Genomic DNA, 12767 nt, shown 5'->3' with positions numbered 1-12767 from the left:
CTGGAGCGCGCGCTGGTGGAGGTGCTGGGAGCCGATCGCTTCTCCCCGCAGAGCTGGGGCGCCGACGCCAGCCCCCAGGCCGGAACCTCGCCGCCGCCGCCCGGCTCCGGGGACACCAGCGACTGGACATCCAGCGACGGGGGCGCGGCCGGCCGGGACGCTGCAGGCGGTGGCGGCGGCTCGGAGGCGGCGGGCTCAGCGCGGGACGGGCGGCCTGCGGTGTCGGTGGTGGAGCGCAACGCGCGCGTCATCCAGTGGCTGTACGGCTGCCAGCGCGCCCGCGGCCCGCCGCGAGAGTCCGAGGTGTGACGGCAGCCGCCCCCGAGGCGGCGCCCCGGGAGCTGGGAGCGCTGGCTGCACCTGGACACCCGCGGAGACGCACTGCCTCGGACGCGCGGCGCCTATGGGCGAGCCCTTCCTCTGGATCTCGGTTTACCCCTCTGAACCTTGGGGAGGCGGGACCAAACGCGCCCGAAGTCCCTTCCCAGGGCAGGCTGCGGAAGGGGAGGCAGCGACCTCGTGGCTGGGGTGGGGGGGTGATGATGACTGGAGTGAGATGGGAGCCAACCTACTGAATAAATCGAAACCGTTATTTAAGTGGGTCGTGAGTTTAGATTGGGGGCAGATGTTGAAGAAGAGGGTGAGCAGTTTTGCGTGGTTAAGCGCAACCGTTTCGGAGTGTGGGTTCCAGGCTGACTGTGTGACCCTGGGCAAGCACTTAACCTCTCTGGACAAAAGCTGCACCCCTTGGTTTTAAAAGGGAGGAGAGAGTAGTAGATAATGAAAAATATCTGAATAGCAAAGTGCCTGGAATATAGAAAGAGCTCAATAAACAATAGCTGCTTTGACTACTATCAAATTGGTACCAACACTAATACGAACATTTTTGCCACCGACCCAAAAGTTGATCCAAACTAGAGCTAGGAATACCTGGGGAAGCCTCTGTTTCAGAAACCTGGGGTCCATTGACCCCCGCAATAGTCCTCATTCCCGACGCTTTGCTGCCCCCTTGTGGTCAGTGGGTAAGAACGACTGAGACGCGAGGATCTGAAATTGTGGTCGCTACAAGGAGGGACCCTTCAAACCCGGATTTTGCCAGCCAGCAACCTTACAATCAGCTACTGCTCCCCTTTCTTTCAAGGATACACCTGTCGCATATTTTTCTTTCAGATTCCCACTTCTAAGCCTTTGTTCACGCACTTCCTCCCTTGGCCTCGGTTTCCTTTCCCTCTCTCTATACTCATCTTTAAAAATTTTCCTGGAAGCCTTCCTGAATTCCCCAGTCGGCCTCACCTCCTCTAAGCTCCCTCTGCGGCCCTATTTTTGTGCCCCAATTTTTCACCTTTTGTGGGACCCGGTGGTAATGAGTTCTCTCCTTAGTGTCTGACCTTTCCATAGTAGAGGGACCACCGGCCACGTTTGTTGAACCGAATGGGGCTGAGCCAGTCCCTGCTTCCCGAAGTCACCCAGCCACCTTGACCTTTTAAATTTTATTTTATTTTCTATTTTGAGACAGGGTCTGGCTAAATTGCTGAGACTGGCATTGAACTTGCGATCCTCCTGCCTCAGCCTCCTAAGTGTCTGGAATTACAGGTGTGTGCCACCTGGTCATTTTAGGCCAGCACTTTTGTGGGGAAAGGTGCGAGGACATCTCCAACTAGACCCCGCCTGAGACCACCCACCCCAAAACAGCTTTTGCTTTTCCTGTTGTCCGGACAAAAACGCCGTCACACGAGGTGTGGGGCTACTTTTTTTTTTTTAATGGGGGCTGCGGAGGGCGGGTGCCCAGTTTGGCGTGCCGGCTAGTCACCTTTGGGCACGACCTTCACCCTCATCTCGGCCAGTTTGTTGGTGAGGAAATCCCACTTGAAGCCGGCCGCGGGGTCCACTTCCCGAGGCTCCGGGCGCTCGTTGGCCTCCTCCTTGGCCTGGTCCTGGGGCTCCGGGTCTGCATTCGGGGTGGGTTCGGCGCCCCGCAGCATGGACTGCTGCTGATGCCACCTGCTGGCGAACGCATCCCAGAATCCCGGGCTGCGCGCCTCTGCCTCGGTGGCCCCCGCCTGCGAGGTGGGCTGCGCGGCCAGAGGGCTGCAGGAGAGGGGCGGGTGAGCGACAGGAGAGGGCCGGGTCCCAAGGGGCAGGCCAGGGGTCCCAGAAAGGAATAATGGACAGAGGCGGGAACCGAGTGGAGCAGTGGGGCAGAGGGAGTCAGGAGGAGGTCACTTAGGGCCTGCGGGCAAGGGGAGGCACTGGGAAGGAGGCGCCTGGTTGGGTCGGGGGTCAGAGGATTAGGCCAGGGGTCTGGTGAGAAGAGACCAGAATCCCTGGAGAGAGCGGAGTCAGGCTGTGAGAAGGGACCACGTGGCGGGGGGGGGGGGGGACGGGAGACCGGAGCAGCTGTCAGAGGTGGCCAAGAGGAGTGAGACCCAGAGGTGGGGTGGGGACAAGGGCTTGTGGAGCCCACTGGAGGGAATCGAGGTGGGACTGGGCAGAGGGGCTGGTTCTGGGATAAAGGAAAGGTGGGGCGACTAGGGACCTGGGAGAGACAGGTGGAGCGATCTGAGGAAAGGGAAAATCCTAGACCCGAAGCTTAGGGGAGAGGGGGACTTGGGAGGTAGAGGGGAGATGTGGGGAAGGGCCGTTCTGGAAGGAGGTGAGGCTTGAAGTGGGAGCCTCAGATCTGGGAAGAGCCTTCAGGACCAGGAGGGAGAGGGGGTGAGCTGGGGAGAGGAAAGAAAGCCCTGGGGCAGGATGGATGGATGGGTCAGGAGGACCCTGGGGCAGAAAGGCAACCGCTGGGAGAGTGGACTGGGCTGGAGGAAAGGCCAGGCATGGAGTGGGTGCCGGTGCTAGAGCCAGAGCAGGGGGATAGAGGCTTGTGTCCCCCCCCCCCCCCCGCCCCTGAGCATCAAAGGCTTTCCAAAGCAGTGATTCCCAAACTAGTGTGCCTCTCAGTCCGCTGAGATCCTCCGGCACTACCCATGCCTCCTGAATCTCAATCTGTGGAAGAGGGTTCCAGAATTTGTTGGTCACATGTTCCCTTGGAGGATGAGGGTTGTTCCGAACCACTCTCTCTTGCATGTTGCAAACACCTAGAGGACCTCTCTGTTGGGATTCTCAGGAGATGGCCTCTCCCCAGTGGTAGGGAAAGACAGCCCATAAACACCCTCCAACTTCAGTCCCAATTCTGGTAAATTCCTGAGATCTAACCCAAACTCCCAGATACACTGTGTGAGTACAGTGTCCTGCTGAGAGAAATAGAAGGGCCAGGAGCTGCCCCTCCCCAGCCCTCCATGGTTAGAAAGAGAAAGAGATCAGAAGGAAATGACAAGAGAGCAGAGAGACCCCAGGCCCTTCTGGAACTGCCCACTGCACACACACATACTGGTCAGCACAGGGCTCTGGTGGCAGCAGCTTGTCCTCATCTTCTTTGTTAAACAGAGATGACATTGTCAGCCAGCCTTTCACCCCGACTCCCTGAACCTGGGAGGGAGGGGCTGGGAGTCAGGAAAGGGCACAGCTCAGCCTCCCAGGGCTCCACAGCAGCCTCCACGAGTTCCCCAGGGTTTGGGTGGAAGAAGGGAGAACTCACCCTGCGGGCCAGCTGTGACACGGGACTGAAGGCCTCCTCAGCAGGTTCTGTTGTCTCAGACTCCACTAAAGCTGGGTTCTCCCTCTGAGACACAAAACCCCCATAGAGCATGAGAGAAGCCCCAGAAAAGTGGGACCTCCCTTCCCATGGCTAGACTGTACACACAGGCACCCCAACCCCACAGAACTTAACACACACCTGCATACCTCATACCTCCATGAAGGCACATGGGACTGCCCACAGGTATGTACACATGTATGATAAACCCTGCAGACACCTTTGAGCACACATACCAGCCCACCCACAGACACATCTAGATGCCCCCAGAAACATGTGGGCAAGGGTATGCATGGTGATGTAGACAGACATAGCTGGCCATGAGCATGCCCCCACAGGGCCGAAGCTCTTCCCCTGTATGTGCCACAGGGCACCCACACGACTCATGAAGTCATGCCGTCACACCCCTACACGTGGACAACTGCAGACAGCTGCACAAAGGCCCATCCTTAGCACACAATCCTCTCCACCTACCCTCAGACACCCGGACACACACATCACGCAAGCATAAGGCTGACAGGCGTGTGCTCCAGCCCAAACCCCAGCACCTGCAGACACCTGGATCCAATTCGCAGTGCAGTAGCCCTCCACTGGGGCTTCCTCCCAGAGTCCCATCCCAGACTTCCACACAGGCCCCACTTTGGACACCAACCTGTCTAGACATACACTTATCCACACATACCCACCCCAAAGGACTAGTTCCTGCCCCTGCCACATCTGTTTGTTTGACTGCTACTTATCACAGCTTCCAGACATAGATTTTTTTTTTTTTTTTTTGGTTCTGGGGATTGAACTCAGGGGCACTCCACCATTGAGCCACATCCCCAGCCCTATTTTGTATTTTGTTTTGAAACAGGGTCTCACTGAGTTGCTTAGCTGCTCGCCGTTGCTGCCCCTGGCTTTGAACTGGAGATCCTTCTGGCTCAGCCTCCTGAGCCGCTGGGATTACAGGTGTGCACCATCATGCCAGGAGACCTAGAGTTTTTTTGTTGTTGCTGTTTTGGTTTTGTTTTGGACTAGAGATTGAACCCAGAGGAGTTTTACCACTGAGCCACATCCAAGCCACCCCCTTTTATTTCTTATTTTGAGACAGGATCTCACTAAGTTGCTAAGGACCTTGCTAAATTGTTGAGGCTGGTTTTGAACTTGTGTTCTTGGGATTCTCCTGATTCAGCCTCCGAGTCGCTGGGATTACAAGCATGCAGAGCCTTTTTTTTAAAAAATCAGAACAAAGAATGATGTAAGTTTGGTTTTGATGTGACACTGCTACAGTGACACAGTGCTCAGAATTCAAGTGCCACACCCCTACCCCTAGTAACAGAGGACTCACTACCTCTCAAGGCAAGCCATCCCACTTCTGCTTAGCTCTGCTTATTAGAAAGTTGTGTCAAGGGCTGGGGATGTGGCTCAAGCGGTAGCGCACTCGCCTGGCATGCGTGCGACCCGGGTTCGATCCTCAGCACCACATACAAAGATGTTGTATCCGCCGAAAACTAAAAAAAAAAATATTAAAATTCTCTCTCTCTTAAAAAATAAAATTAAATTTTAAAAAAAGAAAGTTGTGTCAAGCCACATATACTGAGTGTGGCTACTGCCTACTGGTCTTAGAAGAATTTCTTCCATGCCCAGCCCTTGGGGTCGATGGAAACAGTGGCCACTCCTCCCATAGCCACAGTTCTTCTCTCCTTCCTCAGTTTTCTTAGGTGTCCTGGCTAGCTGACTGCACCATGCTGCTTGCCATCCCTGTATGTGCCTACAGTTACTATACAAATGTGCCTCTCCCTCCTCTTTCTGTCCCTCCTGCTGCCCTGTCCATGCCCCACCCAGCAGGCATGAAGGGTACCCACCTCCTCTGCCAGGTCCTCCTCAGATTCCCCACTCAGGGTCTGTAGCACTTTGGACTTGTAGGTTTTCCAAAAGGCCTGGTTCATAGCTGCAAGAGAAAGGAGCCTGGCACCCTGGCACAGAAGGTGGTGACTCAGTGGGCACCTATAGATCTGGCTCTGGGAACTTGGTGGGGCCAAGAGCCTGTCCCAGCGATCGGGTGACTTCATTAAAGATGCACCAACCTCCCTAATTGGCACAATGCCCAGCAGGTGAAACTGATCCAAAGGAGTCTGAGAAGGGGCTGACTTCTGTCAACTTAGTCTCTTGTCTTGACCCATATTGGCCACCAATAATAAAGACATCTCTCTGAAGAGGTCACCTTCCTGGGTTTAGGAATATTTAAGGTTGTCAATCTCTTGGAATGGCTTCAGACAAATTCTCTTTATTTGCATAGTCCTTAGGTTGATGACATACACTGGTGTCCCCATACCAGCTATGTCCTTGGCAGGGCCACTCTGTCCCCACTCAGCCTTCATGAACAGGAGTGGGAAGATCCTTGGACGCTGTCAGCACCTTGGGCTTACATTTCACTTCTTTGTCTGGCCTGGAAACTTATTCTTCTCCCTAGGGATGCACGTGCCTGTCTCTCTGTTTCCTGGCAACAGGTTCCAAAGAGCTGGAGCCCCTGAATTATTGCTGAGCTTCTCTGGCACCGTCCAGGGGAGTTGTCTCTAGCCAGTCTGGTAGGCACCAGGACCCAATGAATGAGGAATGGCCCTCTGGCACTCGCCCCTCCTGTGAGCCTACAACATTTAGTTATCTCTGCCCTTGCTGTAAGCCCTCTCCTGGGAAGTCCAGCCCAGAGAAAAGAGGCAGCAATAGGGGTCTTTCTGTGAGTATCTCCTCTTGCGAGAGAGGAGTTAAATGACGGGAGACCCGGGTGCTGGGGTCTTTGGGTAGGAACAGCACCCCCCCACACCTTGGATTTGCCTGGCGGGCGGGCAGAGGACAGAGACTTAATAGGATAACTGGGAAGAAGCGAGAAGGGTTGAGGGCTTGCCAGGGGCTGCAGGTATCTCGGAAAGCCCTGTTGGAGTCGGGATCCCAAACTCAATCACTCATCATTTATTAATTTACTCGTTTTACATGCATTATCAGTGCCTTCCAGAGATGCTTAAAGCTTAGACCCTCCACCGTAGGGTTTAAGGTGTGGGAACCAGGAAAGGATGATGGCGCCGCGCCGGGCGCGCAGTGCAACAGGACCCGCCCGGAACCCCACAGGCGCACGTCGCTCCCCGCCCTCCCCAGCTACGCGCCGCCTTCCGCCGTGGGCGAGCAGGCTCCGTCAAGCCCGTCCGCCGCCGCCTGGGGGCGCTGAAGTCGCGGACCGTGCGAGTGACGTCATCAGAAACAGTCGGGCAGGTCCGGCCCCGCCCCCGGGCGTCTCGTGACGTCATTGAGCTTTAGGGAAGCGCGTACACGTGCGGCCCCCTCTCCGCTCTCGGCTCTCCCGTCCCGCTGTCACTGGCCATGGGTCGCTCCCGCCGCACAGGCGCGCACCGAGCGCACTCCTTGGCCCGCCAAATGAAGGCTAAGCGGCGGCGACCCGACCTGGATGAGATTCACCGCGAGCTGCGGCCGCAGGGTCCGGCACCGGCAAAGCCCAACCCGAACACAGAGCCCGACCCTGACCTGCCGGGGGGCGGCCTGCATCGCTGTCTGGCCTGCGGGTGAGTCGCGGCCGAGTCCAGCGTGGGGAGAGAGAGGGTCTGTTGTACTGGCTGGGAGCTGTGAGGGCCGGGCCACGCAGGATCTCCTCTCTGGACCAGTCCTCTCCCATCCATCCCTCCAGCCCCGGAGCCTGGCGTCGGGGAATGAGCTGGGGTCAGGGAGACAGGCATATCTGAGACGCATCACCTCCTCAGTCTTCTCACCCTCTCCTTGCAGGAGGTACTTTGTCGATTCCGCCAACCTGAAGACCCACTTCCGATCCAAAGACCACAAGAAAAGGTATGAAGGAGTAAGAAGAGTGTTGATGCGTGGGTGTGGGGCATGCAGGGCATGCTGGGCATGCACTTGGTCAGCTCCCAACTTGTGTTCTTCTTTTTCCCCAGGCTGAAGCAGCTGAGCATTGAGCCCTACAGTCAGGAAGAGGCAGAGAGGGCAGCGGGCATGGGTTCCTATGTGCCACCCCGGCGACTGGCAGTGCCCACAGAAGTGTCCACTGAAGTCCCTGAGATGGACACTTCTGCATGACAAGGCCTGAGGATTCAGGGCAGAGGAGCTGCCTATGGACAGCGGTGTAAGGGCTAGGCTGGGAGAGAGTGTGCCAATCTCTTTGGATTCAGGGTTTGGCCTCCTCTGGGTGCCTGTCCCCCAATAAAGGAACTGGACAAAGGGCTTACCTCTGATTCTAACTTCCAGGCCACATCTGGCTGCAAAGTCCTGCCCTATTAGGAGTCCTCAGCTACCTTCTACATACAAGGCCCAGGTGTCTACTCCTTACTTGGTCCAGCTTTGGAAGCTACATCCCTTCCCTCCTTCTGGAGTCTTAGCATCTCACCTGGACCCCAGATGCAGTGTGAAGTGGGGGAGTAGGATAAGATTTATTCTATTCTGCTTCCAATGAGGGCAAGGACTGATTCCTAGAAAAGGAGGTTTTGAGACTGCAGTCTCCTCCTGAGTCACCTACCTCCAAAGCCCAGGTGAGAGGCGGCCTGCTTTGTCATGGGGCCTGTGCTGGCGGCTGCTGTTGCCCCACCATCTTCCAGACGGCATAGCAGGAGCCGCCCAGCCCGAGGACAGCCAGCAGTGTAGCCACAACCCCAGCCAGCGGACTCCGGGGCTCTGCCTTCAGCTTCCCGGCTACCTGCATCTAGGGTGAAGAAGGTGTAGCTGAGGGGTCGATGGAGACTTCTAGGCAGGCAGAAGCAGGGACGGTGCAGCTGAGTGAGGGCAGTACGGGCACCATTGCCGCCCCAGGGAGATTCCACCCCAGTCCCTCTCGCTTCACTGCCCATCTGGGTTCTGGCTAGTCAGGCGGCAGGGAACGTGACAGCCTGGCTATTGGGGGTATCAAGGGGAACTGTTGGGAAAAAGGGGTCAGTGGTGCCAGGAACCATCAGTTAGGGGTACTTACCTGTAGTACCCGGAAGTAGCCTGGGGTCAGGCGTCGAAATCGCATGGTGGGAGCCACCGGTCTCCTAGGCGGCCTGTGGGATGCTAGCAGACATGAAGACCAGTGGTGTTCATGGTACCAAGAAGTGGAAATGAGGGTACAAGGGTCTCTGACCTCCCATATGCACAAAAGCCATGCCCTCAGAGGATGCTCACCCGTGACTGGCCTGCTGCGATCTGGCAGGGGGAGGGACCGCTGGATCTTTAAATCTGGTCCCTTCCCCCACTGATTGCCATCCTGCCAGCCTTGGAAGCAGCTGTCAGGAGAGATCAGCATCAGGCCTGAGCAGCACCTCCCCCATTCACCAGGGAGGCCAGGCCAGATCGGCAGGAGTGGCCTTGGCTGCCAGTGCTCAGGAATCCCAGGCACGGGCAGGTACTGGGCAGGTTTCCCTCAACTCTGGTCCAGACCCTATTCCTACCTCAGATAATAGATGCCACCAATCAGGAGCGACAGGGTACATTATTAGTCTTTCTTTTAACAGCAGTACATCTTTTCTATTTGGTTTCTATATGATCAACCATATACAAATGTGCTCTCTTCCTTGGAAGGAGGGCACATTTCACCTCCTTCTTCAAGACAAAGTTCCTGCAAGGACTTCCCTATCCTCAGCTTGGGAACAATAATAAAAAGATCTGTATATATTGATTAAGCTCTCCACAGTATGTTAAAATAGTAAACTGAGGCATTTCAGTCCATGCCTGTAATCCCAGGGATTCAGGAGGCTGAGGCAGGAGGATCTTAAGTTTAAGGCCAGCCTCAGCAACTTTGTGAGGTCCTTAGCAATTTAGCAGGACCCTGTCTCAAAAACAAAAAATAAAAAGGGCTTGGGATTTAGCCCAGTGGTAAGTAAAGTGCCCCTGGGTTGAATTCCAAATACCGAAAAAAAAAAAAAAAGAAATTAGACTGGGTTCTCAACCTCCGCCTGGTGCCAGCTCAGGATAAGGATTTGATGACATCAGGATGGTGGAGACAGATATGTCTACCACCCTGTACTCTGTTAGAGTTTACTGGGCTCACCCAGAGTGTCCTGGGGAGGCTGTTGTATAAAGAGGCAAAAATGTTAAAGGAGGATACAGCATGGCCCTAGGGACATAGACATCACAGGGCAGGAAGACAGTAGGTAAAGGACAAAGCCAGAGAAGTGAGGGAGGGCCACAAATTCTGAACCTACTCATTCACAAGTGGAAGGAGGCAAGGCTTGTGGGGACCTGTCCTCCTTGAAGGAAGTAGCTGCCATTCCCCTCTTGCTGATACCAAATGTGAAGGTGGGAGGGGGTCCTCAGAGCTGGCCAAGTTCCAGAGAGACTGGAGATCTCAATTTGGATATGAAATTATTCAATGAGGACAACTAACACATACATGGCTACACTGCACGGGCCATCCTTGGGTCCACTGGAATTCAGACTGTGAGCTACAGGTAGGATATCTACAGGCTTTGAAGGCTGGGTGTCGGGGCACGAAAGATAGAAATTATATATATATACATACACATACATACACACACTCATACATACTGGGGATTGAACCTACTATCTTTCTTATCCCCGCATCCCCTCCCCTCTCCTCCTTTACTTCCCTCTGCCTAATCTAAGGTAATGCTATTCTTCTCTAGTGCCCCCCCCCCATTGTGAACTAGCATCCGCATATTAAAGAAAACATCCGGGGATTGGCTTGTTTTGCTTAGCATGATATTCTCCAACTCTATTCATTTACTGGCAAATGCCATAATTTTACTCTTCTTTAAAGCTGAGTAATATTCCATTGAGTATATATACCAATTTTCTTTGTCCATTCATCAATTGAAGGACACCTAGGTTGGTTCCATAGTTTAGTTAACGTGAATTGAGCTGCTATAAACATTGACATGGCTGCATTACTGTAGTATGCTGATTCTCAGCCTTTTTAAAATTTATTTATTTATTTATTTATTTTTCATTTTGAGACTCAGTCTCAGTTGTTGAAGGCCTCAGTATATTGCTGAGGCTGACCTTGAACCTGTGATCTTACTGCCTCAACCTTGTGAGTTATAGAAATTACAGGCACATGCCATGGCAACCAAGCCCAAGATAGAGATTTTTGAAGGCAGCACAGCCAGAGGCAGGTTCTAGGAAGCCCTTTAGGCCCATTCCCACAGAATTACAGCAATAACAATTAAAATCTACCACATGGGATAGATTTAAAACTATTTAAAAGATGTTTTCACACCTCTACTGTCTAAGTGTCCCCCTTTTAAAAGCAGAAAACAGGTACAGCTGGGTGCAGTGGTGCTGTCCTATAGTCCCAGTGGCTCAGAAGGCTGAGGCAGGAGGATCACAAGCCAGCCTCAGCAATTTAGCAAGCCCCTAAGCAACTTAGTAAGGCCCTGTCTCAAAATATAAAAAGGTCTGGGGATGTGGCTCAGCAGTTAAGTGCAGCTGGGTTCAATCCCTAGTACCACTCCCCGCCCCCAGAAGAAAAGAAACAGGTACAGAGAATTGTAGAAGTTGGACTCATTTATGCTGCACCTGAGCCTGGAACTTTTTCAGATTCCAAAGTCCTAGGAGTCTCCTGGCTTGAAATGATGGTGAATACTTAGTGTGTACCAGACATTTTTCTTAAATGAAGGCTTTTATCTGGGCTTCAGAATTCAGGGGATTAAAAAAAAAAGAATTAAGGGGAATTCATAAAGTTGGGTGGTAAAGAAGTATGTCTATATATTTATTTTCACTAATCTCTAACCAAAATTTGTCATTTTTTTTCTTTCTGTTTCTTCCTTTCTTTTTTTTCTTTTTGGTACTGGAGATTTAGTCTAGGGGCAATAATTTACCACTAAGCTATATCCCCAGCCCTCTAAAATTGCAAAGGCTGGTGGCAAATTTGCAGTCCTCCTGTCTCAACCTCCCAAATCACTGGGATTACAGACATGTACCACCAAGCCTGGTTTACCAATTCTTTTTATGTGGATTAAAGTAGTAACATTATCTTTGGCTTTGTCATCAATAGAAATCCCATATTTTCATATCAAATTGTAGTTATTGAGATATTTATGTTTACAACTGTTTCACAATCATGGTAATTATTAACCCACTGTTAAACCAGATCTGATGGCACTCTCTATTTCAGACCCTTCTGTGATATAGCAGCCACTCATTGGGCACCTACCAATGATAATTGGCAGTTCAGAGACCAAATGGTGAATCCACCTGTTCTCATGCTGGTGACCCAGGCTTCTCCATTACTCTTCTGCATCCTCCACCCTGCTTCTTTCATCCTAGTGCTGGGGATTGAACCCAGAAATTTGTGCACACTAGCCAAGTTCTCTCCACTGACTTATGTCCCCAGCCCTTTTTTTATTTATTATTTTTTATTTTGAGGCAGGGTCTTGGTTAGTTGCCCAGGAGTGTCTTGAACTTGTGATTCTCCTGCTTCACCCTCTGGAGGAACAGGGCTGACGGGACTATGCAACCACGCTCAATTTAAGCTTCCTGCTTTCTGCTTATAAAAGTGTTATTCTGGCCTGGCATGGTAGCATGTGCCTGTAGTCCCAGCTACCGGGGAAACTGAGGCAGGAAGATCACTTGAGCCCATCAGTTCAAGACCTGCCTGGGTAACATAGTGAGACCCTGTCTCAATAAATAAATAAATAGCCACATTCTGAGAAAGGGTCCAATTAGCCCCACCAGATGGAGAAGGGGTGCAAGATAAAGAGGAAGCTAAAAACTTCAGTTGTAAATGTTTGTAAATGTTTGGGAGCTATTTACGCCGATATTCGGCAAGTACCCTCTGAAGTAGAAACTATGAAGTCCAGTTTACAGATCTGGGACTGATGCACACAAGTTAGGGTCAGCCCCAGGTCACAGCACCCCCGTACCCCCTCTTGCTTTGCTAGGTGCGTTTTGCCCCCCTTCTGGCTCCTTTTCCAGGATCCTGCGGGTGTAGGCCCCACTCCGGGACACGAAGCCCATTTGGGGCGGGACTTCAGTCCAGCTCTGAGTCGCCCGAGTCACACCCCCCGGCCGGCAGAGCCCAGGAATGCCAGAAGGGCGGGGCAGGAATGCCAGAAGGGCGGGGCAGGAGGCGGACAGCTGGTGGGCCAATGGCTGCGGCGGTGCCTCACCTGCGCGGCCACGT

General features: G+C 53.2%; 4 protein-coding genes across 4 annotated transcripts in view; 2 read left to right on the top strand and 2 right to left on the bottom strand.

Annotated features, from left to right (window-relative positions):
* Positions 1 to 854, top strand: part of Fam110d (family with sequence similarity 110 member D) — a 1525-nt gene extending 671 nt beyond the window's left edge. The window contains exon 2 of the mRNA XM_015484872.2: positions 1 to 854. This exon is cut by the window's left edge and continues 19 nt beyond it. Within this exon, the coding sequence (XP_015340358.1) occupies positions 1 to 309 (309 nt within the window). The 3' untranslated portion in view covers positions 310 to 854.
* Positions 855 to 1755: 901 nt separating this feature from the next.
* Positions 1756 to 5580, bottom strand: CUNH1orf232 (chromosome unknown C1orf232 homolog). The gene is made up of 4 exons (XM_048816054.1): positions 5497 to 5580; positions 3593 to 3676; positions 3386 to 3483; positions 1756 to 2088 (listed from the first exon to the last, which is right to left on the bottom strand). The coding sequence occupies exons 1-4, from the start codon at positions 5578 to 5580 to the stop codon at positions 1803 to 1805; spliced, it is 552 nt and encodes a 183-aa protein (XP_048672011.1). The 3' UTR covers positions 1756 to 1802.
* A 1337-nt stretch (positions 5581 to 6917) lies between these two features.
* On the top strand, positions 6918 to 7876 carry Znf593 (zinc finger protein 593). Its single transcript, XM_015484871.2, has 3 exons — positions 6918 to 7206; positions 7424 to 7486; positions 7591 to 7876. Exons 1-3 carry the CDS (start codon positions 7007 to 7009, stop codon positions 7730 to 7732), a joined length of 405 nt encoding a protein of 134 aa, XP_015340357.1. The 5' UTR covers positions 6918 to 7006; the 3' UTR covers positions 7733 to 7876.
* Positions 7877 to 8175: 299 nt separating this feature from the next.
* On the bottom strand, positions 8176 to 8660 carry Znf593os (ZNF593 opposite strand). The gene is made up of 2 exons (XM_048782705.1): positions 8616 to 8660; positions 8176 to 8351 (listed from the first exon to the last, which is right to left on the bottom strand). Exons 1-2 carry the CDS (start codon positions 8658 to 8660, stop codon positions 8202 to 8204), a joined length of 195 nt encoding a protein of 64 aa, XP_048638662.1. The 3' UTR covers positions 8176 to 8201.
* Positions 8661 to 12767: the final 4107 nt, after the last annotated feature.

The sequence above is a fragment of the Marmota marmota genome, unplaced genomic scaffold (assembly GCF_001458135.2).
Source record: "Marmota marmota marmota unplaced genomic scaffold, marMar, whole genome shotgun sequence".
Lineage (NCBI taxonomy): Eukaryota > Metazoa > Chordata > Mammalia > Rodentia > Sciuridae > Marmota > Marmota marmota.
Note: the sequence above shows the minus strand (reverse complement) of the source record. Positions and strands in the feature narration are given on the sequence as shown.

Bases quoted from the DNA above. Each gene is read 5' to 3' on its own strand.
- CUNH1orf232 (XM_048816054.1), bottom strand. From the start codon at position 5,580: ATGAACCAGGCCTTTTGGAAAACCTACAAGTCCAAAGTGCTACAGACC. The intron at 3,677-5,496 runs GTGGGTACCCTT...TTTGTGTCTCAG, and splicing joins AGGAGGACCTGGCAGAGGAG to AGGGAGAACCCAGCTTTAGT. The intron at 2,089-3,385 runs GTATGTGTGTGT...CCTCTCCTGCAG, and splicing joins CCAGAGCCCTGTGCTGACCA to CCCTCTGGCCGCGCAGCCCA.
- Znf593 (XM_015484871.2), top strand. From the start codon at position 7,007: ATGGGTCGCTCCCGCCGCACAGGCGCGCACCGAGCGCACTCCTTGGCC. The intron at 7,207-7,423 runs GTGAGTCGCGGC...CTCTCCTTGCAG, and splicing joins CATCGCTGTCTGGCCTGCGG to GAGGTACTTTGTCGATTCCG. The intron at 7,487-7,590 runs GTATGAAGGAGT...CTTTTTCCCCAG, and splicing joins TCCAAAGACCACAAGAAAAG to GCTGAAGCAGCTGAGCATTG.
- Znf593os (XM_048782705.1), bottom strand. From the start codon at position 8,660: ATGCGATTTCGACGCCTGACCCCAGGCTACTTCCGGGTACTACAG. The intron at 8,352-8,615 runs GTAAGTACCCCT...TCTTCACCCTAG, and splicing joins GCTACTTCCGGGTACTACAG to ATGCAGGTAGCCGGGAAGCT.